Source organism: Peromyscus leucopus, chromosome 7 (genome assembly GCF_004664715.2).
Source record: "Peromyscus leucopus breed LL Stock chromosome 7, UCI_PerLeu_2.1, whole genome shotgun sequence".
NCBI classification, from domain to species: Eukaryota; Metazoa; Chordata; class Mammalia; order Rodentia; family Cricetidae; genus Peromyscus; species Peromyscus leucopus.
This window is the reverse complement of record NC_051069.1, coordinates 10914374-10939155: the sequence shown is the minus strand read 5'-3', so window position 1 is coordinate 10939155 and position 24782 is coordinate 10914374. Positions and strand designations below refer to the sequence as shown.

General features: G+C 43.6%; 1 protein-coding gene across 9 annotated transcripts in view; it reads right to left on the bottom strand.

The window, feature by feature from the left end:
- The window catches only part of Kif23 (kinesin family member 23), a 29669-nt gene extending 12457 nt beyond the window's left edge, over positions 1 to 17212 (bottom strand). For 2 of the 9 annotated variants that reach the window (XM_037207437.1, XM_037207440.1), the window contains exons 1-10: positions 15499 to 15737; positions 14356 to 14484; positions 8675 to 8780; positions 8305 to 8441; positions 7890 to 7999; positions 6821 to 6991; positions 4501 to 4542; positions 2868 to 2980; positions 2591 to 2712; positions 774 to 876 (exon numbers count right to left, since the gene is read on the bottom strand). In XM_037207437.1, coding sequence (XP_037063332.1) covers positions 774 to 876; positions 2591 to 2712; positions 2868 to 2980; positions 4501 to 4542; positions 6821 to 6991; positions 7890 to 7999; positions 8305 to 8441; positions 8675 to 8780; positions 14356 to 14484; positions 15499 to 15615 — 1150 coding nt within the window. In that variant the 5' untranslated portion in view covers positions 15616 to 15737. Of the gene's footprint in view, positions 1 to 773; positions 877 to 2590; positions 2713 to 2867; positions 2981 to 4500; positions 4543 to 6820; positions 6992 to 7889; positions 8000 to 8304; positions 8442 to 8674; positions 8781 to 14355; positions 14485 to 15498; positions 15739 to 17025 lie in introns of those variants that run through there. The other 7 variants (XM_037207442.1, XM_037207443.1, XM_037207439.1 and 4 more) reach the window with 5 other exon arrangements.
- Between the last annotated feature and the right edge of the window lie 7570 nt (positions 17213 to 24782).

Here is a 24782-nt window from a genome sequence, read left to right as displayed (position 1 = left end):
AGTCTATAGTGGGAAAGGGACAGAAGTCCCTCCTATGTTAGAAACATGTTAAGAACATGTTTCTAACAGTCAAGTGTCTTAGAAGCCAGCAAACTCTGTCCCTCTACATCTCAACAGGATTTCTTAGTCATCATGCTTTCTTTTTCTGACTTATCTTATTTGGATTTCTGAGCCAAGACAAGGCTGGTATATTAACCTTAACACCTCTAAAAATTCAGATCTCGATTAGACTCCCAAGTGTTTAAAACTGTTCATCTTGGAACACTAAGACCTCCTAACTCCAACACGGCTATCAGACACATCATTTAGCTAGACATAATGATACATGCCTGAAATACCAGCACTCAGAAGGCTGAGGCAGGATAACCACAAGTGCCTGGAAAGTTAACCTTCTGACTTTTATGCACACTCTGAGGTGTATACACATGCAAATAAAATGTTAATATTTTAAAAAAAAATAGCAGATTTAAAGGCTAAGTTTAATAGTCAATGTTATTTCACTGATTAAGCAGAAACCACCCATTAATAAATACAAACTGTCATTCCAAGCTGTTGAAAGTTATAACCATAAATAAGTACAGCACTGAAGCCGGGCAGTGGTGGTGCACGCCTTTAATCTCAGCACTTGGGAGGCAGAGGCAGGTGGATCTCTGTGAGTTCAAGGCCAGCCTGGTCTACAGAGTGAGATTCAGGACAGACACCAAAACTATACAGAGAAATCCTGTCTCAGGGAAAAAAAAAAAAAAAAAAAAAAAGTACAGCACTGCACTCACCAGCTTCACGTAATCTGTTCCCTTCTGCTTTAGTCCGGTTGGTTCTTTCACTTCCAGCAAGATCTACCAGAGACAACTGGCTTAAGGTAATTTGTTCTTTTTCCTGCAAGGGATAAAGCCAACAATCTAAGCTAAGTTATAATGCACTACAATGTTAAGGTCCAGTTAACATGGTATTAAGTCTTAATGGACACTGTATGTATGCAATACAAATGCCCAGAATGGCAGAGGATGATGATACAGGAAAGTTTGCTTAAAAGCTCATAACACTGAATACTTGTCTGCTGCCTCAGAGCAGACATTAGATGATTCCTTGAGATCAGGGAGTCTGTTCCATTTTGCTATCACCAGGTATTTAGTATTCCAGGAGTATTGAGCTCCTCTGCTCCTCTTCAGAAACACACACACACACACAAAAGAAAGCCTATTTAAAATAACATTAATAATTTCAGAGTCCTCTAACTTATACAAAGAAATGAAAGTCAGGGTGGACAGATGCTCAATGGTTAAGAGCACTGGCTGTTCTTGTAGAGAGAGGTGCCAACTACACCCACGTGGCAGCCTGTAACTCCAGGGGATCTGATGCCTTCATCTGGCCTCCACAAGCACCAGGCTCCCATACTGTGGTGTACAGACATACATGCAGGCAAAACACTCATACACATCATATACAAATAAAGCTTTAAGAAAAGAAATGGAAGCCAAGATGCACCTAAATGGCATTATGCTATTAGCAGTAATTCACATCCCTAGCACCAGAATAGTAATTCACAGGAAACCAGGGGAAGAATTGTCTGTGGCCATTTCTAACAGGTACTAACATTTATTGAGTACTGACTATAATCCAAGCAGTGGCCAAGAAACTTCACACGGCTTCTCTTAATTCTCATAACCTTATGAGAAGGCTCTCTTATAGTCAGGTCAGACAAAGGAGAATAGGTAGGAATCAGAATTCAAATACTAGTGAACCTCAGCACTTTCCTGCCAGCCTGGACATGGCCACATTAAACAGTTTAAGTCACAATCAGTGAAACAAGACTTTAGTCTTAGCAGGGGAGGCTGAGGCAGAAAAATTCTGAGCTCCAGGCTACACAGTGAAAACCAAAAACAAAGCCAGGTAAGGTAGCACGTGCCTTTAATCCTGGCTGTTGGGTGACTGAGGCAGGTGGATCCCTATGGTCTGGGGCTAGCCTTGCCTAGATAGTGAGAAAAGAAACAAACAAAAGAGGCCATGGATTTGAAAACCAGCAAGGAAAAGTCTTAGAGGAGGGTTTGGGGAGAAGAAAGGGAAGGGGAAAATGATGTAGTTAACACTATGATCTCAGAAATAAAGGAGAAAACAAACCAACAAACGTTCAGGGTCATCCTGGGCTCATTACATGAGACCCTGTCTCACAAGCAAAACAACACCTAAAACAATGCAACACATTCTTTTTTATCTTTCTTTTTTTTTTTTTTTTTTTTACATTTTTTGTAGCTTTGCCTTTCTGATCATTGTAGAGCTGCTAATCAGAATCTGCTTGCTCCATGTTAACTAACAATGCAACACATTCTTACAGATGTTTAAAACTGCAGACCCTTTTCACAACACAGCAGACTGCGTGTGCCACACATGCTATGCACTAGGATCACTCAATAGGCAGAGCCCAGAAACAGCACTATTGACATAAAAAAAAAAAAAAAAAAAAGAAAAGTCATTGGCTATACAGCTATTAACTCTAGAGCAATCTGCATCACCATGGTAGTCCCTAATTTAGGTCATCTTCCAAAACCTTAGGGCTGAATTAGAAAAGACAAGATTCACATTCAAACATTACCTGTAAGACATTGTCTCCATCGGCATCCAGGGGAGCCTGGACGAGTTTAATGCTGAACACACTATGTGAACGGCTAGATTCTCTGTTCAAATGGGTGTTAGCAATACGTCTCTTTTTCTGACCTATGATGACAGAGAAGTCATTGGTTACACCTGAACTCAGCCACTTATTATACCTGCTTTCCAATTAATCCCAAAGGACTACTATTAAATTTCAGCAACTACTCTGAAGGTTAAAACCATCAGTTTACGTTTTTCAAATTCTATTTATTTCTAACCTCTCCAAAAAACTTCAAAAGCCTCTTCTGTAGATTTCACTTCTACTTCTGTACATCCTGCAACATACATATTGTGGTTCTTATCTTCTCGGAGTATTTTGGATTGTGGGAGTCTATGGGAAAGAAAGAAATGGTTAGTTTCCTAAAGGAGATACAACTATCCTCCTTTAAGACTGAGGTTCAAGTGTCCAGCAACACAACATCCCCTTGCACCTCAACACCACTGACAAAACACAAGCTCATGCATGTTAGCCAAGAGCTCCACCACTGAGCACATGCCCAGCTTTTCTCCAATTTATCCCGTGGTTCTAAAAGCTGGAGAGTCCCTGTGTGTAGTGCTGGCACCCGAGGAGGGCCTTCTTGCAATGTTATGATAAAGACACCACATAGTGAGATAGAACACGCATGCTCCCATGACATCCTTTCTTTAATGGACATGAAGTTACAGAAGATCCCCAAAGAAATGGTAGACTTAAAAACCAAAACATGATTATACAGTCAAGGTTAGTTATAAAGCAGGAACCAATTCTGGTTTTAAAGTTTGCTCTAAGCCACCCTAAAAAGCACACAAAACAACAGACAATTAGACTGCAACAGTACTACAGCACTATCGTATGCAGCACAGAGTACACAACACAGTCTAGCACTTTCCTCATTTAAAAGACCAGCATATTCAACTGGCTCTGACCTTCAAAGCAATGCAGAAGAATTCAGAAAGGACTTAGTGTATGCCCAGAGTGACCACCCCTGCAAAGTGGCTTGCTAAGTTTTAGTTTGCAGTCAGTTAAGATTAGGTAAGGGTGCTTGCATGTTCTGTTTTAGTTAATTTTTTAAAAAATGCTTTTGTTTTACATGGATGGGTGTTTTGCTTATATGTAAATCTGTGTGTCACATGTGTGGCTAGCACTCACAGAAACTAGAAGAGGGCATTGGATCTCCTGGAACTGAAGTTACAGATGGTTGTGAGCCACCACGTAGGTGCTGAGAACCAAACACAGGTCCTCTGGAAGAGCAGCCAGTGCTCTTAACCACTGAGCCATCTCTCCAGCCCTATGTTTTAATTAATTTTCTTTTTTTTTAAAATTTATTTATTATTCTTTTATATACACTAGTGTTTTGCCTGCATGTATGTCTGTGTGAGGGTGTCAGATCTTGGAGTTACAGACAGTTGTTAGCTGCCATGTGGGTGTTGGGAATTGAACTCAGGACCTCTGGAAGAGCAGCCAGTGCTCTTAACCACTGAGCCATCTCTCCAGCCCTATGTTTTAATTAATTTTCTTTATCTGGAATTGAATGTGTGGAGGTCAGAGGACAACTTACAAGTCAGTTCTTCCCTTCTACCATGTGGGTTCCAGGGATGGAACTCAGGTGGTCAGGCTTGGCAGCAAGCACCTTTACCTGCTGAGCTGTCTCATCAGCCACACTCTCTGTTTTGTGACTGGTGAGGATGGGGACATTTACCAGCCAGCATCACTGATAATGAAGGGGAGATTTTCTAAAAGAAAGGAGGGTTTAGAGGTAGCAGCCTGCCCGCTGCCAAAGAAAAGCAAACTACTTACAAACATGTGAAATATGCCCCCCACTAGTGTTAACTACACCCTTCTCCTTAAGAAGAGTCAATATCATCACATACACAGACTCTGGGTTCCTCATAGGTGTACTGCAGCCGTTCCACCTACCAAAGGAATAAGGCAGACATTACTGTTCTAGAGTAGCCATCCTGCAGCAACGTTTCAGTCTAGACTAGTGACAGTGAATGGAGATTTCAAAAACCCTCTACTTGTGAGACTCTTTCACTGCATCAAAAACTAATAAAAATTAACCCCTCAGAAAAGGAGAGCTAACACTATCCTCACATTAAATCCACAATCAGTGCTAAATAGGCTCCCTTCTAAGTGCTCTCGAAAGATACCCCAGGAAGGCACTCTGGCTGTTTCCTTTGCATGACTAAATAAAACCAGACAGTATCAGTTGAAACAATATCACTTAGAAAAGCCAAACAAATTGCAAACAAAAGAGACATAAAAATAATTAGTAGTGTTGGGCATGGTGAAGCATGCTCTTAATCCCAGCACTTGGGAGGCAGAGCCTGGTGAATTTCTGTGAGTTCAAGGATAGCCTGCTCTACATGGTGAGATTAACTTTAAAAAAAAAAAAAAAAAGGAAATTGCTAGGCGGTGGTGGAGCACACTTTTAATCCCAGCACTTGGAAGATCAGAGCCAGGTGATCTCTGTGAGTTCCAGGACAGCCAGGGCTACACAGAGAAACCCTGTCTTGAGAGAAAAACAAAAACAAAAAAAAAAAAAAAAAGCTGGGCAGTGGTAGAGTATGCCTTTAATCCTGGCAGAGACAGGTGGATCTCTGTGAGTTCAAGGCCAGCTTGGTCTACAGAATGAGTACCAAGATAGATTCCAAAGCTACAGAGAAACCCTGTCTCAAAAACCAAAAAAAAAAAAAAAGAAAAAAAAAGGGGGGGGCATTAATTGGTAGCAAAGAATGACTTCACAAAAGTTTAGATAAAACAGGTACACAAAACTGGAATTGCAACAAAGGACAGTTTAAAACACACATGAAAATATGTGCTCAAGTGGGAAAGTAATTTAATATAAAAGCATTGCCAAGACCATACTCTTCTTCCTCTCTGTAACTTAACCCAGGTACTTCTCTTTTCGTTCCAACATTCCAAAGCCAGACAGGTAACCCAAAAGGAAGCCCCTTTCTACAGTCTGTGTTTGAGGCTGGGCGTGGCGGTGCACACTGCTAACCCAGCGCTGGGAGCTGACACGGGAGGATCACATGGAACTGGAGTGCAATGCAGTAACACTGCCTCAAAAACAAAGCAGCTCTCATCTGAAGAAGAGCTGAGTGAAGCAAGACCTAAGACCTTCAGATTTAATTCACCTGGCAACTTATAGTTATTTTACAAAATCATGTTTCAAACAGAATTCCTGTCATAGAAATTAAGGGTTCAACCAGTCATGCACTTTTCATATTAGTGAACATACTGACATAAGTAGACATCATTCTGTTCTCAGTTTAATGTTTTCTAAATCCAGCTGTTTCCACAGTAATGTCCCTTTACACATATACAAATGTTATATGTAAGACAAAGGTCTTCATATTATTTGTTTTAATTGGCTGCAATGAAACACAGTATGCAAGACCAGCCTTTAGCTAAAGAACAAAACCACCCACTCAAGAACAATGTACCATTCATCAGACACAAGATCTGTGAATCAACCCTGGCACAAAGAGAGGTACTTCTGTAAAGCTACATGATAACTGGTCTTCAGATTCTCAAGACCCACAGATATCTAAGGAGTAGCACTTACCTCTCACAGAATGACAATGCAATGTGGCTTTACACTAATCCCCAATGGATGAGCTAAGAATTACTTGCACAGACAAGGACCAACTCTATAGAGATCCCCTAGACACAGACAGGTAAAGAGGCTGCAAAACCCCCAGCACTATCACGGTGTTAAAAGATGCCCCCAACACTGTCTATAAAATAGTTATTTGTCTAAAACCTACGGCTAAGTTTTCAAAAGCAATTTCCAAGATGGATCTTCAGGTCACTATACCTTAACCTGTTGGTTTCCTAATACAGCTACAATCTAGTTAGGAATAAAAGTATTCAGGCTGGAGAGATGGCTCAGTGGTTAAGAGCACTGACTGCTCTTCCAGAGGTCCTGAGTTCAATTCCCCGCAACCATATGGTGGCTTACAACCATCTGTAATGGGATCTCGTGCCCTCTTCTGGCCTGCAGGCAAACATGCAGGCAGAATACTGTATATATAATAAAGAAAAGTATTCATTGAGCATGACTACATGATTTCTGTGCATTCTGAAAACAAATGTAGGCATTTTCCCCATTTATACCTGCAGAAACCAGGGATTGCTGGGGGTAGTTTTCCAGTGTTACCTGAAGAGACTCTCCTCACTACTTACTTGGGCTTTATGGGATCAAACTGCACCTCTTCCAATAGATCATATATGTAATTATTATAGATTTCAATGTAAGAGACAAATACACCATAGACACTGTCTTCATCAACATCTTCTGCTTTGCAGAATTCTTGTACATTTATCATATCTGCAAACTCTGGATCTGCCTGTCGCCTAAAACAAGAAACAGATCCATCAAAGTCAGATTTTACCCATTGAGAGTTAATATCAAAAATAGATACCTGTGTTGGCTGCTTTTATGTCAATTTGACACAAGCTGGAGTTTTTGGGAAAAGGGGCTCTCAACTGAGAAAATATCTCCATGAGCCTTGGTCAAAAGGCAAGCCTGCCTAGCATTTTCTTGATTAATCATTGATGTGGGAGGGTAGTACCAACCCTGGGCAGGTGGTCCTGGGTTGTATAAGAAAGTAGGCTGAGCAAGCCACAGGAAGTAAACTGGTAAACAGCATTCTTCCATGGCTTCTGCATCAGCTCCTGCTTGAATTCCTGTCCTGACTTCCCTCAGTGATTTGGACTTGGAAGTGAAAGATGAAATAAATCCTTTCTTCCACCAAGCTGCTTTGTTTAGGGCATTTTATCACAGCAATAGAAACCTAACTGAATTGCCGGGTGTGGTGTACGTCTTTTAATCCCAGCTTGGTCTACAAAGTGAAACCCTGTCTTGAAAACCACGCACGCACGCACGCACGCACACACGCACGCACGCACACACGCACGCACGCAAGCAAAACACCCTAACTGAAACTGTACCAGAGTGGAAAAACTCTTAATAAATGTTCTACCATTTATAATTGAAATCATAAAGCAACTTTATTCAGATTCAAGGTGGGTCAAGGACAGCCGAGCCCTGGAGATTTGTAGCACAGGCACTCAACTTCCTCAACTCACATACAAAATACTAGAGTAGTCAAAAACATGCCTCAACCCTGACCTCACAAAAGTCAACTGTAAGACTAACTTCTCTAATTCATAGTCACCTCCCCCAAGCTCCAGAAACTGTAGGATGGAATTCCACCCACCCGGAGTCAGTGCTGCACACGAAGTTACTCACTTGCTACAGGGGGTCTTTGGAACGGGTATGGCTTCTCTTTTCTGCCGTTCTAATAAGGCATCAACTTCACACTGTATTTCCATGCTGTTCCGATCATTAGATTTAAAAACCTACAATAGGGGCAAAAAGGACGTTTGAAACAAATTTTACTTACGGAATAGCAACATTTAAAAACAGGAAGCATTTAACATCTAAACTCTGGGGAGGGCAGAGTTGCTGGGCCTGCGACTCTTGATGCTCTTGCTCTACCACCCAACTGCTGGCATCACGGGCAGACCCACCATGCCCACCACATCTGAACACATGGAAGAGTCAAAGCAGCTCCAGTGCTTTTATTCTTCCTCAGTATCATGTATCCAGAGATGTCTCAGTCCTGTGTCCACAGTGAGTCACAACCCAAAGGAATTGTACTTACGTAACGTTTTGCTTGAAACGACCCTATGCTGTTAAAGATCATGTTCAAACAGCGAGGAAGCAGGCCTCCGGACCCTGGAGAACCTGTCATTGTGTGAGTTTTTCCACTTCCCGTAACACCATATGTAAACAAAAGACCTACAGTATAGCAACAACAAGAAGTTATAGTCTTAAAGTCCCACAAAACATTTCATTGTAGTTAAAACACTTAAATTAACAAACCCAAAAAAGGGCATCACTCTAATGAGTTAAATCTGAATTCAATGTCAAACCAAATAAAATCTGAATTCAATGTCAAACCAAATATATAAATATTAAAAGCTTCACCGCAAGATTAAACAGAGAATTCAACTAAACTCCAAGAATCATACCATTCTTGCCATGAATGAGGTCATCTACCAATGGACTAGCCACAACATCAAAAAGTTCCTTCTGAGTGGTATGAGTGCCAAACACCCGCTTAAATGAATACTGAGTCTGTGAAGAAAAGAAAAATAGATAAACACATCAAATTCCAATAGACTAGAACTGTATCTGTTCTACACTTGAAATGTTTCTGCTGTGAGCTTTCAAATCGAGACATGTAAAGAAAAAACTGGAGCCTTCAGTAGTCACAACATACATAAATCACAGCCATCATAACAAATACTTTCAGTCCAGGCACTGAGTAAAGGGAAGTCCACTAATGGTGCATAGATTAAGACTGATCAAAAGTGAACATTTCCCACAAAAGTGGCACACGCCTTTAATCCCAGCACTTGGGAGGCAGAGACAGGTGGATCTCTGTGAATTAGAGGCCAGCCTGGTCTACAGAGTGAGATCCAGGACAGGCACCAAAACTATACAAAGAAACCCTGTCTCCAAAAATCAAAAACCAAAAAAAAAAAAAAAAAAAAAGTGACTGTTTACACCTTGTGATACAGAGGCTGAGGAGGAAGTTTGCCATGATGGCGTCTGGGCTACACAGAGAATTACAGGCCAGACTGGGCCATAGTGTGAAACCCTGTTCATAAAGCAAAAACACAAGGTAAAGGCCTATAATCTTGAATTTATGTTGGGTAGTGGCTGCATGCTCCTTTAATCCCAGCACTCAGGAAGCAGAGGCAGATGGATCTCTGTGAGTTCAGGGCCAGCATGCATGGTCTACAGAGTGAATTCCAGGACAGCCAGGGCTATACAGAGAAACCTTGTATTCCCACCTACCCACCCACCCACCCCCAATTTAATTTATTAAAAATTTCAAGTGTTGTTTTTTTCTTTTTTGGAGTATGTTTGTATGAAAGAGTATGTTATATATTCATGGCTGGCCTAGAACTTGATCTTCCTGCCTCTGCTACTATCACTAGCATGCACTACCACCCCCATCCACTGCCTTCTACTTCCTCTTTATAAAGATACACTTAAAGTAGCAAGGGCCAACAAGATGGCTCAGCAGGTAAAGGCACTTGCTACCAAGCCTGAGAACCTGGGTTCAATCCATGGAACCCACATAGTGAAAGGAGAAAACTGTCTCCTACAATTTATCCTCTGACCTCACAAGTACAGGTATTACAGACAAAAATAATATAAAAAGACATTGTAAATAGGACAGCAAAATACCAAGATTACAGCATTTTAAAACTAGAAAATGAACTACAAATATAATTTTATTTAAGTTCTTTTACAAAATAAATGTTACTTTGACAGTGTGTTATGTATGTGTGTATATATACACACATATATATATACACACACACACACATATAGCTTTTTTAAGACAATCTCATGTAACCCAAGGAGGTCTCAAACTCACTGTGTAACCAAGAATGAACTTGGATTTCTGATCCTCCTACCTCTACCTCCAGAGTGCTGAAATTATATGCCACCATGACAGTGGGAGATTGGTTCCAGATCCACCATGGAAACCAGATATATAAGAATCCCCAGCCAGGCGGTGGTGGCGCACGCCCTTAATCCCAGCACTTGGGGAGGCAGAGGCAGGCAGATCTCTGTGAGTTCAAGGCCAGCCTGGTCTACAAAGCGAGTTCCAGGAAAGGGACAAAGCATACAGAGAAACCCTGTCAAGAAAAACAAACAAAAAACAAAAAAACAAACAAACAAACAAACAAAATCCCCAAATCCACTCCTTAAATGACATAGCATTTGCCATTTGCCATTTAATAAACTTTAAGCCATGCTAGGTTGCCATTATCCTAATACATAGTTACTCTTCTGTGTTACATAGGAAATGACAAAGAAACATCTGTCTATATTCAGTGCAGATACCTATGTTTTCCTGAAGGCATGGGAGGGGGCAGTAACAGGAGATTAAACTTGTGACCTCCCTCACATATCCTAGGCAAGTGCTCTACCAATGAGCTACATCCACGGCCCATTTCTGAAGGTTTTCAACCCCCGGTTAGTTCAACTCCTGGATGTGAGATTGTAGATACTGAGAGCAAAGACATGGATCTATATAAACACAGACACACACATAAAAGATGTATCTATTCTTACGTGTATGAGTGCTTGTCTTTATGTATGCATGTACTGTGTGTGTGTCTGTTGCCCATGGAGGCCAGAAAAGGGCATCTGATCCCGTGAAGTCAGAGCTAAAGGAAGTTGAGTCGCCATGTTGTAGCTGGAGCCTTTTCTGCGTCCTGCTGGGAATCAACCCAGGTCTTCTGAAAGAGCAGCAAGTGCTCTTAACAGAGGAGACATCTCTCCAGCCCCCGAAACCACTATTTCATAAATGATAAATAAGATTAAAAACCTATCAGAAACAAAATACCTGCTTCAGGGACTGCAAAGATGGCTCAGCAGTTCCCAGCACCACATGGTGGCTCACAACTGTCTATAGCTCCAGTTCCAGGAGACCTGATGCCCTCTTTTGACCTCCATGAGCACCAGACCCATATGTGGCTTACATCACTCACATGCATGGAGCCAAAACACTCATAGACATAAAACTTAAAAATCTAAAAGATTTAAAACACATAATTCAGCTAGTCTATCTTTTACCTTTGTGAAGTTTTCATTCTCAATGTACTTCAGAACAAAGACTGTGGAATGACAAGAACATGTAGGGTGGTGACAAGGAAAACAGATGCACTCCTCTTCCTCAAGAATGCCTCCTCCTTTGGTGTAATGAAAATAGGTGCAGGGACTGGAGAGATGGCTCAGAGGGTACGAGCACTGGTTGCTCATCCAGAGAACCCGAGTTCAATTCCCAGCTCCCACAAGGCAGTTCACAACTGTCTGTAACTCAAATTCCAGGGGATCTGACACTTTCACACCAATGCACATAAGATATACTCAAATAAATTATTTAAAAAAGAAAGAAAGAAAGAAAATAGGTCCAAGAAGGCACCTGCTCAAGCTCCTGAACAGTGGCAAAGCCAGCTCCACAGCAGTGCTGAGTACTCAATCTCCACCAAACCTTGGGTTTGCACGTACTTTAAATCCATTTGAAATTCAGTAAGTCAGTATTCAACTCCCGTTGTATCCTCAAAGACCCGCTCTGCTCCACCAACCTCCCTGACCACTCATTCCTGCTTAATCCAAACTTAGTCTTTTGACAAACAGGACTGGAAGGCACATATGCTCTCGTGCTTACATGAAGAACAGGAAAGAGACAGTGAACACAAGCACAGACATGCCTCTCGTGATGTTTCAGTTCAGTAAGAGACCACCAACAATGGTGGTCCTCTAAGATTACAACGGTGATAAACTCTAGTGCCTAAAGGAAAAAAAGCACACCATATTACTCCAGGAGGTGGTGACACTAGTGTAAACAAACCTGTGTGGATAGGAACCGATGCACTGTGGTGCACCTGCATACTGTATTCCAGAAGCAGTAGTACGTGCTGCTGGAGTCTAAGAGCAATAGTCTGTACAGCCTCCGTGCCTATTGGGGCAATCTAGCTAACATAAATAAGCAAGTACACTTGGTCATGTTCACAAAATGGTGAAACTGCCCAGTGACCTCAGAACACACCTTCATTTTAAACAATGCATACCTATCAATAAATCAATGCAGTAAGTATAAAGTATATATAAGTATAAAGGAGGCATACTGAATGAAGACCAGAGAGTGAACAGCTGTTTCTGCTGGAGTAGTCTGAACACCCTGAGGAAGTAAGATTTAAGCTGAAACTCAAGATGGGGAGGCATCCAGGTTACAATGGAGAAGTCTAGGTTAAGCGTGGTTGCTAAGCACGATTCTGGCTTACAGAGGATCTCCAAAGACTGGATGAGTACTGAAAGATGAGGAAGGGAAGATAAGCAGGAGGCTGGTTGAACAGGATTTTCCCCATCGACGGACTTTATTCCTTAAGAGATTTTGCACAGGGAAATGATAAGATCTCTTTCTATTTGCAAGAGCATTCTGGCAGCTCTGTGGAAACCATTAGACAAGATCCTCTGTAAAAGCAAGCAGCCAGAGAGACTCAGGAAAGGCTCAAACCATGCTCAGCACACCTGAGAACTGGTTGTTACCAGTTCTCCTTAACATTAAGAAAAATTCCCTAGCCAGGTGGTGGTGGCGAAAGCCTTTAATCCCAGCACTTGGGAGGCAGAGCAGGTGGATCTCTGTGAGTTCAAGGCCAGCCTGGTCTACAAGTGAGTTCCAGGACAGGCTTGAAAGCTACACAGAGAAACCCTGTCTTGAAAAAAAAAAAAAAGAAAGAAAGAAACATTCCCTGCCATCTTCCATTGTTCCCCCTCAGCCTGCAGTCAATGGGCATATCTCAATACACAGATTAGAAAGCAGTTAGTCAGGGGACTCATGCTGTTAGTTAATTTAGCACAAACTAGAGTATCCGCTGCCCTGAATCAAGTTAAAAACACTTCCCCACCACAGACAGCTTGATTAGTAACCAGCTCAGAAGAAGCTAGTGGCAGAGAGACAGACAGGAAGGGATAATCTCAGGATCCAATTTGTCAGGATTCATGACCCAACATGAGCAGATGCCAGAGGAAAGTAGTTTCCATGTTTCTGGACTGGGCAACTGGACAATAATGGTACCATCTTCTCAAAAGGCTAAAAGGAAAACATTTAAAGGGCAGTGGGGACTCAAGAGCTCCTTTCAATACATAAAACTTGAGATGAGCAGTGGTGGTACATGCCTTTTAATCCCAGCACTCGGGAGGCAGAGCCAGGTAGACCTCTAAGTTTGAGGCCAGCCTGATCTACAGAGTGAGTTCTAGGATAGTCAGGGCTATACAGAGAAACCTTGCTTCAAAAACCCAAAACTTAAGATGGATAAGTAACACTCACCAAAGATAGCAAGTTGTCAGACATTTAAATTTAGAGTTAGAGTCCCTGGGTCAGGCATAGTGACTCACACCAGTATTCCTAGAACTCAGGAGGCTAAGGCAAGTTCTGGTCCAGTCTAAGCTAATGTGTGAGATCCTGTCTCAAAAAAATGAAGATGAAAACAGAAGATGGGAAAGAAGAAAAAAACAGAGACCCAGACATAGCCTACCTTAGTATTCAGAGGCTAGACAGAAGCCAGCCGAGGGTGGCTAGTAACAGCCAGAGTTGGAGAGGAAGAGAGAGTGCTTCAGGAAGGAACATGCCGCTGAGATAATGAGGACAATTTGGCAGCAAAGAGGACATGGGTGGTCTAAAGAATGGTATCTCTGCAGTAGTGTGCACAAGCCTGAATAGCAGCCCAATGTGGTGGCTCAGGCCTGCAATCTCAGCATACAGGAAAATGAGGCAAACAGAATGTCTCGAAGAACCCAAAACAAACAAAGAAAGAAAAAGAAATCCTCTGAAGCTGGTCAATGGTGATGCAGGCCTTTACCAGCACTCAGGAGGCAGAGGCAGCCAGATCTCAGTCTGGTCTACAGAATGAGTTTCAGGACAGCCATAGCTACACAGTGAGACCCTGTCTCAAAAATAAAAAGAAGAGAAATCCTCTGAACGAAACCCTCTAATTCCAACATCTCTAGTCTATCTGTATATCCTAGAAATCAAAGATAAGGTGGCTAAAGTATCCCTTCCCACAAGTGAGATCACACAGGACCTTTTAAATTAAAAAACAACTCAGTTCCACTAGGAACCTACCTCCTTATAATCTCCATTTCTGTTAAGTCGATAACCCTCAGGAGTATGGAGCTGCACAGTTGTATTATTGACCACTTCTACACAGCATTCTTGATCAGGAAAACTCAGTGGGCGCACCCTACAGTACACCTGGAAAAAAGAGAAAGGTGTTTAAACGAGGTTGACTTTTTGCCTGATAATTCTTTTTGGTTTTTCTGTTTGTTTATTGAGACAGGGTTCTCACTGTGTAGCCCAAGCTGGCCTAGAACTCTCAGCAACCTGCCTGCCTGGGATTGCAGGCATGAGCCACCTTGAATGTTGAGCACTCACTTGTTTTTTCCATTTAAGCTTTCTGTTCGTTCATCTACAAATATCTGATCTTCCACACAAACATAAACACAGAATCATGAAAAACAAAATCTGCAGCTCAGAATGGTCAAATGAAAAGATGCATTAAATCAAAATAAATTTCAGTTAAAATATTAAACTGTACAGTTTCTCTTCACTGTTGTGCTCAAATAAAATTGTACTAACATAAAAATCTCTCTAAATGCCTAAAAAGGCTATTAAATTCTTTAGAATTAGATATCATTTCAAAGAGCCAGCTGGGGGGGATATGCAGCACACACCTGTAATCAGTCACAGCACTTGGAGGGTGGGGAAGCTAATTTAAGGAAAACCTGTCCAGCTGTCCTCACAGCTGGTGGTGCGGCTGAGCACCAGAGCCCCTGGGCAATGGTAGCAGAGTGCTGGTATTCAGAATACTGCAGAGCAAGCAACTAGTCTCAGGAGGAAGTATGACTTCCCTGAGTTATTCTACACCAATCTATAAACCTTGAGAATGTGTCAGTTACCACATACAGAGGACAAAGTGGGAGTTTCGAACATTTAACTTTTCAAATTCTAATTGGTGATAGCAGGTTTGGGGTCAACAACTAAAGACTTCCTTTTTCTGGGCTAGTCCAGTAGAGAAAGCAAACTTCAAGGCTAAAGCCAGCTTTATACAGTTTAGTGGATCAATTTAACTGGGCACTCTTTGACCCAGTTTTCCTATCACTTCTTCCCGTTTCAAGCACACACGACAGACAGGGACTAAAGGAAGAACACACACACACACACACACACACACACACACACACACACACACACACACACATATCTTACCCCAACTGGATCTTTAAGGTTTGTCTGAGATCCTTTTTTCAGTACAGGTTTCCTGGGCACCTTAGCTTTCCTGGTCAAAAACAAAAAACCAACAAACAACCCCAAAAACCAAGACATCAATTTCTGTTCAACACTAACATACAATACTTCACAAATTCTAACAATGGTAATCGAGTCATTAAAACCGTGATTGGGAAAATATACTTTTGGTACCAGAAGTACCCAGGAGGGCTTTTGTTTGACTTTTTTTTCTTTTTTTTTTTTTTCCTCAATGCTGGAGAGATTTGCTCAGTGCTCGGCAGTCTCCTAACTTTTCAGTTCTTTATTTAAAGGTTGGTACATTTTCTTGAGCAACAATTTTACAGTCACTACCAATTTGAGAAGTTAACATTTAACTTCATACAGGTGCACAAGCACTGTGCATAATTACCTCAATTATAAAAATGCACACAAATTCATTCTTTGACCATGTATGCCTAAGGACTATGGATGTTCTTGGTTGGATCTCAAAAGACAGATAATAATAAATAATCCACCTACTCTGTACTTTCAAGGAACAGTTGGTCACTGAATGACCAAAACTGTTATCCTTTAGCCCATGGTCCAAATATGGTCCCAAACAGAAAATTTCTTGCTATTTTAAGTGAACAACAACAAAAAAACCATTTTGACTTATTTCAACATTCTCTATCATATGACTTTTTTTTTCCTTTCTCATTTATAGGCTACAGGACTATTTAACACTAAAATTAAATGAAAGATTGGTATGGACTGTAGATTATAAAGATATTTTTTTCTCAATATAGTCACACATAAAGCAGTAGCAAACTACAGAGTCGGGCGATATACTGGGGTAGGTGTCCTTAAGTAAATACAAAGACTTGGACGCTTTCTCGTTGAAACAAGTTCCGTTTTTGTGAGAAAGGCTAGCTCCGAGGTAACGATTCCTAAAGCCGACCCTCCCTCGCAGGGCAAGTGTAACCAGGACACGGTCCTCCCGAAGTGTCCGGGAATTACCGAGGAATGTGGGCGTGGGAGGTAGAGTAGGCGAGGGGGATGGCCTGGGGACAAAGATAGCGCCGAGTGCCGGAGCTGCAGAAGGAACCTGACCTCAGGGCTAGGACTAGCGAGGGAAGGGATGCCCGCGGGGCCGCAGGGACTCAGCTCCCCCAAGTGCCAGCGCACACCCCCGGCTGCGCGCGCACTCCGGGTCCTCACACCCACCCCCTGCACAGGCCGCCCGGCGGAAGGAAGCTGAGGGGGAATGGGCAGCCCAGAGAGGCTAGCAACCCGGTCACCCCGCGGAGGCGGCGGCAGACAGCCCCGAATTCGGAGCCAGCCTTCGCGGGCTGAGTGGACTGTGCGGGCGTGGGCACCCCGGGATCGGCGGGCCCCCGAGCGCTGCGGCGCAGAGGTCCGGCCGGTACGTCCGGGCTCAGCTCCCGGACAACCCCCGGTGGCAGCGTGAGGAGGGCGGCGACCCCCGCCCCGTCACCTCCCCAGTCCCCTCCGCGGCCCGGTACTCACGCTGGCTTCATGACCACGGGCTCCGTGCTATCCGGAGGACACGCGCGCGGGACGTGGGGCTCCGAGCGGAGCAGGGCTGGCCGGGGACTGAGGGCTGCAGACAGCGGCCGCGGATACCGGGACTCAGTCTGAGGAGAACCCGGCGGCGACGCTGCAAGCACAAGGGTGCGCCCGCCCGGCGCATTTCAAACAGGCCAATCAGCGGCCGCCCCTGGCGGAGGGGCGGGGCCTCGGGGAGCACCGGCGCGGTCAGCGGGGGCGCTGGTCTCCTTGGCAACCCGGGGAAACAGCCTGAGGCGGAAGAGGGCAGCGCGGGAGAAAAAGCCGAGATAGGAAATCCCGGCCCTTCCGTTCAGACACAGGCTGAGGTCTCCCTGCCTTCGTCCCCAGAACCTCAAAGGAAGCAAAGCCCTTCCCGCCCGAAGTGTTCTACTCTCAGGCTGGCTAGCTGGCTGGCTTCCAGGCCACCAACCACACTATCTTTATCGTTATACAGTATTTTATATTTCATTTTTCCTTTTATACTCGGTAATGTTTACATTTGACCTTACTTCTCATATTCATTTTGTTATTTTGAGACAAGGGTCTCAGGAAGTCCACGCTGGCCTCCAACTGGCAGCGTAACCTCCGGGATGATCTTGAAGACTACACCAATTTGGCCGTCAACCTTTTTCGTGAGTTTTCTTCTCGAGGTCCTCCAGCTCTTTCCTATGTATATATTTATTATTTGTTATTTGTTTATTATTTCGTGGTGCTGGGGATGAAACCGGAACCTCACAAAGGCTAGGTAGTTATCCCACTAAGCTACTCACACCTAACCTTCAAATTCTTCATTGAGATGCTTCCTGGACATACAGAGCTAAATAAAATCTACTCGCTGCCCTGTGCAACCACCAGAACCTACTCTTGTCCTCCACGAATTGATTCTATCTCACTTCAGTCTTTGCCCCTATGCTGATGATCATCAAGGATGTATCCATACCTGTGCTCTGCAACTCAAACGCCATTCAAAACTTCCTGTAGGGCCAGCACTGATAAGTCAGTTCAATAGCCATGGTTTAATGCCCATATTACTGGACATTAGTCTTTCCAGTATTTGCTTTTGCACACTGCTGCAATGAATAAGCCTGAAAGCATGCCCTTTTATAGGGTGGAGGTAGGATCAATTCCCAGAAGCAGATAGTAACCTAACAGGCTTTGCGACCACCACCTTTCAATACAGTTCCATTTGAGAGCCCTCTCACCTCTAAATCACAGGTCCAGGTGACACTCTAGAGTGATGTCATCACCCACTGCTTGAGACTCTGATGGGGCCCTGAGGCCACCCTTTCCACAGAGTCACCTATCACCTGTCCCTACTCCAATATACATGCTTGGGACCTATCTGCCCCCACACTCAAGTCTCACTGTTGTCTCTCTTTCTTCCTCTGAGAATGCCTCCTGTCAGCAGATCTGCCGCTGCTACCCTGCTCTGGATCCTGGAGCCCTGCAGCCTGTCACGTGCACTGTTGATTTCAGCCTCCACCTCCCAACCGACAGCCCGGGTTTACTTTGAGTGCTCTCCCAGCGTATCCCCCTCAGCCTCACTAGATGGCACTGTTGCACGCCCAGCGCTTAGCCGTATGGGCATGGCCCTGAGGTTTGAAAGGCTGCATGGAGGATGTCATTGAAGGACATTGGAGGGGCTTTTTCCCTTTGCTCCATCTGCAGCTTTCCTTTCTGGCTGGGTTTTCTCTTCCTTGCTCCCATCCATATTAAAGCCCCCTAGCTCATTCATTTTCTTAAAAATATCACTATAGCCCTGAAAGATCTGCATTTCCCTCTAGAATTAGAGATGTAGAACAGGGAAGTATGGAAAAGAGGACCAAGTATATTGGGGAGACAGTTTCTTTTTTATTTATTAAAAAACATTTTATACAATATATTCTGATTATACTCTTCCCTTCCCACAACTCTTCCCAGACCCTCCTGACCGCTGTACCCACCCATCTCCACACCCTTTCTTTCTTTCCTTCTTCGGAAAACAAAACAGGTGGTGGTACCTCTCGCCTTTAATCCAGCATCGGGAGGCAGGCGGATCTCTATGAGATCGAGGCCGTCCTGGTCTATAGAGTGAGATCCAGGACAGCCAAGGCTACACAGTGAAATGTCAAAAAAAAAAAGAAAAAAAAAAAAAAAGAGAAAGAGAAAGAAAAAAAAAAAGAAAAGAAAGAAAGAAAAGAAAGAAAAAAGAAAGGAAGAAAGAAAGAAAGAAAAAAAAAAGAAAGAAAAAAAAAAAAGAAGAAAAAAAAAGAAAACCACAAAAATTCACATACACAAATCCACAAAAACACAAAACTGGAAACCATCATATACACACAAAAGACCAATAAGACAAAAAAAAAAAAAAGAAAGAAAGAAAAGCCCAAAGCAAAATGAGACAAAAAGTCTACAAAAATACCACTGAGGTTTGTTGTTGTTGTTGTTGTTGCTTGTGTGCTGTCCGTGAGGCCTGCCCTTTAGTGCGGTTAATATGCCCAGGGAGACTCCACTGGAGAAAACGGATTTTTCCTTTGCAAGCGGGTATCAAGTGCAGATAGCTTCCGGGTTAGGAGTGAGAGCCTGAGTCTGCTTCCCTGTCAGCACTGGTGCCCAGCTGGCTTGTACCCCGCAGACGCTGTGCATGCTGTCAGTCTCTGTGAGCTCCTGTGTATCAGTCCTCTTGTGCCTGGAAGACACTGTTTCTGTAGCCATCATCCCCTCTGGCTCTTCTGAGCTTTCTGCCTCCTCTTCTGTATATCTCCCTGAGCCCTACAGGGAGGGGTTGATGAAGACATCCTATTTAAGACCAAATGTTCTAACGTCTCTCACTCTGCACGTTGTCCATTGTGGGTCTCTGTTGCTCTCTTCTGCTGCAGGAGGAAGCTTCTCTGATGGCTGAATGAGGCACTGAGGAATTATTGCTAAGTTCCTTTAGCAAACTAATAGTATTTGGTTTTCCTTTAGGCCCATGTCCTATCCAGCCTTAGGTTCTCGGCCACCCAAGCAGTGTCAGACATGGGCTCCACTTGTGGAGTGGGCCTTAACTGGGAGACTTTTTTTTTTTTTAAATCAAATTTTGGGCTAAAGAGATGGCTCAGTGGTTAAGGGTGATTGCTGCTATTTCAGATGACCCAAGTTCTGTTCTTAGGACCTACTTTAGGCTACTTACAACCACCTGTAAATAACAGCTTCAGGATATCCAACACCCTTCCTGTTCTCCAAGGGCACCTGTATTCACATGCACGGTGTCCTAGACAGACACATATGTTTATATATAGTTAAAACATAAAGATAAAGCTCTTAAAGATGTATTTATTTTATTTTATGAATGTTGCCTATATGTATGTCTGTACACCATGTGTGTGCAATACCTGAAGAGGCCAGAAGAATGCATCAGATCCCCTAGAACTAGAATTAGAAACAGTTGTTAGCCACATGTGGGTGCTGGGGACTGAATCCAGGTCCTCTGTTAAGAGCTTTTAACTGCTGAATCATCACTCCAGCTGTCTAAAACATAAACCTTTTTCTTCCTGGGTTTGAGGGGCTGGCAATGGAGCTCAGTAGACTGCTTGCCTACCACACACAAAGCCTTGGGTTCGACCCCCAGCACCACATAACCTGGGTCTGGTGGTGTGTGCCTATTATCTGAGCACTTAGGAGGTGGAGGCAGGGATTAAAGAAATTCATGTTCATCCTCAGCTCTAAAGCCTGTTCAAGGAGACTCTGTCTAAAAAGAAACAAACAAAACAAAACAAAAACAAAAAACAAGTCAGGCTGCTGGCACTCAGGAGGCAGAGGCAGGTGGATCTCTGTAAGTTCCTAGCCAGCCTGGTCTATATAGCAAGTTCCAGGACAGCCAGACCTACATAGAAAGACAGTACCTTTTTTTTTTTTTTTTTTTTTTTTTTTTTTTTTTTTTTGGTTTTTCGAGACAGGGTTTCTCTGTGTAGCTTTGCGCCTTTCCTGGAACTCACTTGGTAGCCCAGGCTGGCCTCGAACTCACAGAGATCCACCTGGCTCTGCCTCCCAAGTGCTGGGATTAAAGGCGTGCACCACTACCGCCTAGCGAAAGGCAGTGTCTTTAAAAAAAAACAAAAAACGTCAAATTTGAAGTATAATTTCTCTCTCACTAAAGTAGCCCAGGGTGGGCTGGAGAGATGGCTCAGAGGTTAAGAGCGCTGCTTGCTCTTCCAAGGGTCCTGAGTTCAATTCCCAGCAACTACATGGTGGCTCACAACCATCTGTAATGAGATCTGGTGGTCTCTTCTGGCCTGCAGAGATATATGCAGACAGAACACTGTATACATAATAAATAAAAATAAATCTTAAAAAAAAAGAACAGTAGACTTTAATAGTGCTTCTTAATCCCCACCTCCACCCATGACAGTGAGAAGAAAAGCCAGAGGCTGTGCTAGTATCAGTGGGCAACATCACTCGCTCAGCTGGTTTTGAGAGAAAGGTGTTGTTGTTATGTAGCCCAGACTGGCCCCTAACTGGTGTCTGCCTGCCCCTTGACACACAAGTGCTAGAGATTATAAATGTCCCAACTTAAATTTCTTCATCTTAAAAAGTCACATGGGCCAAGCCTGATTAAGCATGCCTTTAATCCCAGCACATAGCAAGTTCCAGGCCAGCCAAGACTAGTGAGACCCTATCTCAAAAAAAAAAAAAAAAAAAAAAAGTATAGTAGTAGCAATTAGGAAGGAAAACAATATAGCCTGTATAAAAGTTTTGTTTTATTTTTAAGTGTGTGTGTGTGTGTGTGTGTGTGTGTGTGTGTGTGTGTGTAGGTATGTACCTTAAAAGACCATAAAAGGATCTAAAAAGGCCATAAAAGGACATCAGGTCCCCTGGAGCTAGAGTTCCAGGTGGTGGTGAGCTACCTAATGTGGGTGCTGAGAACCAAACTCAGGTCCTTTGCAAAGACAGTATGCCCTTAAATTTTTTAAATTTGTGTGTGTGTGTGTGTGTGTGTGTGTGTGTGTGTGTGTGTGTGTGTGTTTGTACGTGCACCATGTACAAGCCATGCCTGTAGATTCCAGAAGAGGATACTGTGTCCCCTGGAACTGGAGTTATAGGTGAATGTGAACTTCTGTGTAGGTGCTGGGACCCAAACCTGGGTCCTCTCCAAGAGCAGCAAGTGCTCTTAATAGGTCAGCCATCTTGCAAGCCTGCATAAAGGACTTTTTTGATATACATGTTTTTCTTTCTCTTGGTAGGTCTTATGGGGAGGCTAACTTTTGTTCTGGGTCCTGGGTTCCGTTCCCAGCAACCTAAGGGGTAGAATCGCCAGAGGATTTTTCTGAATAATCCAGTATCCAGCACCCTCCCTCCTTGCATCTCAGATGTCTGCATGCTTAGGACTGAATGTGTTTGTTTCCACAGCTGGGCAACCCTTTGCTAGGGTGAGCTACGGTATTTCTGAGCTCCTTTTAGTCTACTCTTGGGGCCGTCCCCCCCCAAAGCAAAGCCAGTTCTAGAAAGCTGATGCATAGACGAAATGGCAGCTGATAGGCGTCTTGTCAGAGGTACTTTAGTGCAGAGCCTCAAGTATTCCACACACTTAGAAAGGCGCACAGGAAAGCCCTTGGGCAACCTCTCAGAGAAAATTCAGAACATTTGCAGAATTCATCATTGTCTTCTGGAGTGCAGGTCAACGTTTCTGGAAGGAATGGCCCGACTCCCCTCCTTCCAGTAAGATAGTCCTTGCTGACCCCAAGGCCTGAAATGTCTGTCCACTACTCGCCAGCCAGCCTGGCTCCTTTGGCCCCTGAAGCCTCTCCAGAGCTGTCGCTTATCTGAGTGGCTGTGCAATTCACTGGGCTACCTTTCTCCTCAGCTCCCTAGGTCTGTGTCCTTCACAGGACTTACCTTTGTCTGGATTTATCTGTCCATCCTGTGCTAGGTTTACAACTGCGGCCTCCAAGGTTGAGAAACACTGAATCAGAGTTTTTCTTGTCAGTTGCCTAATGAATCTCAGACTGGCCTCAGACTATGTAGCTGAGTATGACCTGATCCTCCTGTCCCCATACCCCAAATGCTGGGATCACAGGCATGTAACAGCATGCCCAGTATATGCAGTGCTGGGTATCAAAGCCAGAGCCTAATGCATGCCAGGCAACAACAACCAGCTGAGCCACATGCCCAGCCCAATTTTATACCTCTTCTTTCCACTATAAAACTGGGGCTGTGAGAATGTGAAATAGTTGGGGAATGCCACTAATAATGTCAGATTGCTGTTAAAGAATGAAATTTATTGTGCAGTTTGCAACTGATGTAACAAAATTTCCAGCCCTATATAACTGTATCAGTCTCCGTTCCGAGAAGAAGTAAACAGATAATAAAATAATGACACCATATTTCTTGACCACTCACATCCAATATGTTGACCCTTGTCGTTAAAGGATGACACTATGAGCTACTGGCAAAGCCATTGGCATGGCTGAGCTGTTTAAATCCTGGAGAGGGCGTTACAGGACAGAGGGTATTCCAGAGTCAGCAAAGAGGACCGAGCACTGTGATGGATGGCCCCCGCAAAGTCATTACCAAGTGCCAATCAAGGGTTGATGGGCCTCTGTTAAAATCTGGTTTGTATCAGCATTTCTGGACTTCCTGAAAACACTACAAAATGCCGAACTTTAAAGACTGATGCAACAAACAAGGAATTGCCATGTTTGGTGTCATGTGCCTCAATGACAGAGCTTCTCCAAAGACAACAAATGAATCCAGAACAGCGCTGCAATGGCTGCACCCATGCTGTGGTAAACTACATGCACATTAGGAGTCTAGGCAAGAGCGAGTGTGCCTAGACACTCTCATTCATGCTGATGCATGTGGGACCAGAGGCTGACGTCAGAGTGTCTACCTCCACTGCTTCCACCTTGCTGAGATAGGCCCTCCTACTAAACCTCTGTGTTTGGATAGACTACCTGACCAGTGAGTTCCAGGACCTACCTATCTCTGTCCCCGTGCTAGGGTTAGAGTTTCCATGGTTTCCTAGGTTTCCATGGTCTGTGTTGGGGGATCTGAACTCGCCTTGATGCTTGCATAGCAAGCACTTTACCCACGGAGCCATCTCCAGCCCTATAAGAGAGTATTTTTAAGGCAAAATGAGGAGGATGCTATATTGCTTATGAATACAGTAATATTTGGTTCTAAGCATCAATAACAAGGGTAGTATTGGTCCAAGGAAGACAGGCACTTGGTTAGATGTCTCTGCACAAGTATTTTCTGTTTGAGGCCTAAAGATCGTTGCACAAGATCATGGCTCTTAGCAGAGTTTTGTTGGGTGTGTGTATGTGTGTGCGCGCGCGCGTGCGTGCGTGCGTGCGTGCGTGCGTGCGTGCGTGTGTGTGTGTGTGTGTATGAGAGAGAGAGAGATTTCTTGTTATTTTTTTATGAAGGGGTTTATTTCAGCTTATTGTTCCAGAAGGGATACTGTCATCTGCCATGGTAGGGAAGACATGGATCCTGAGCATGAGGCTGGCCAAGCAGTCAGGAAGATGGCTGACCTCGTTTCATCCACACACAGGAAACAGGCAGTTTTAAATCAGTATGCATTCCTGAGAGCCTATTCTTCAAGGCTCCTGGCTTTATTTACTTTTTAGTCTAGGGTTTGACCCACAAGACTTCATTTTTATTTTAATCACTTTAAAAAATATTGATAGTAGAAAACTCTGGAAAGAAAACAGGGATTAACACATAGATGGCAGGTTGCCAGAACTTTTTTTTTCCCT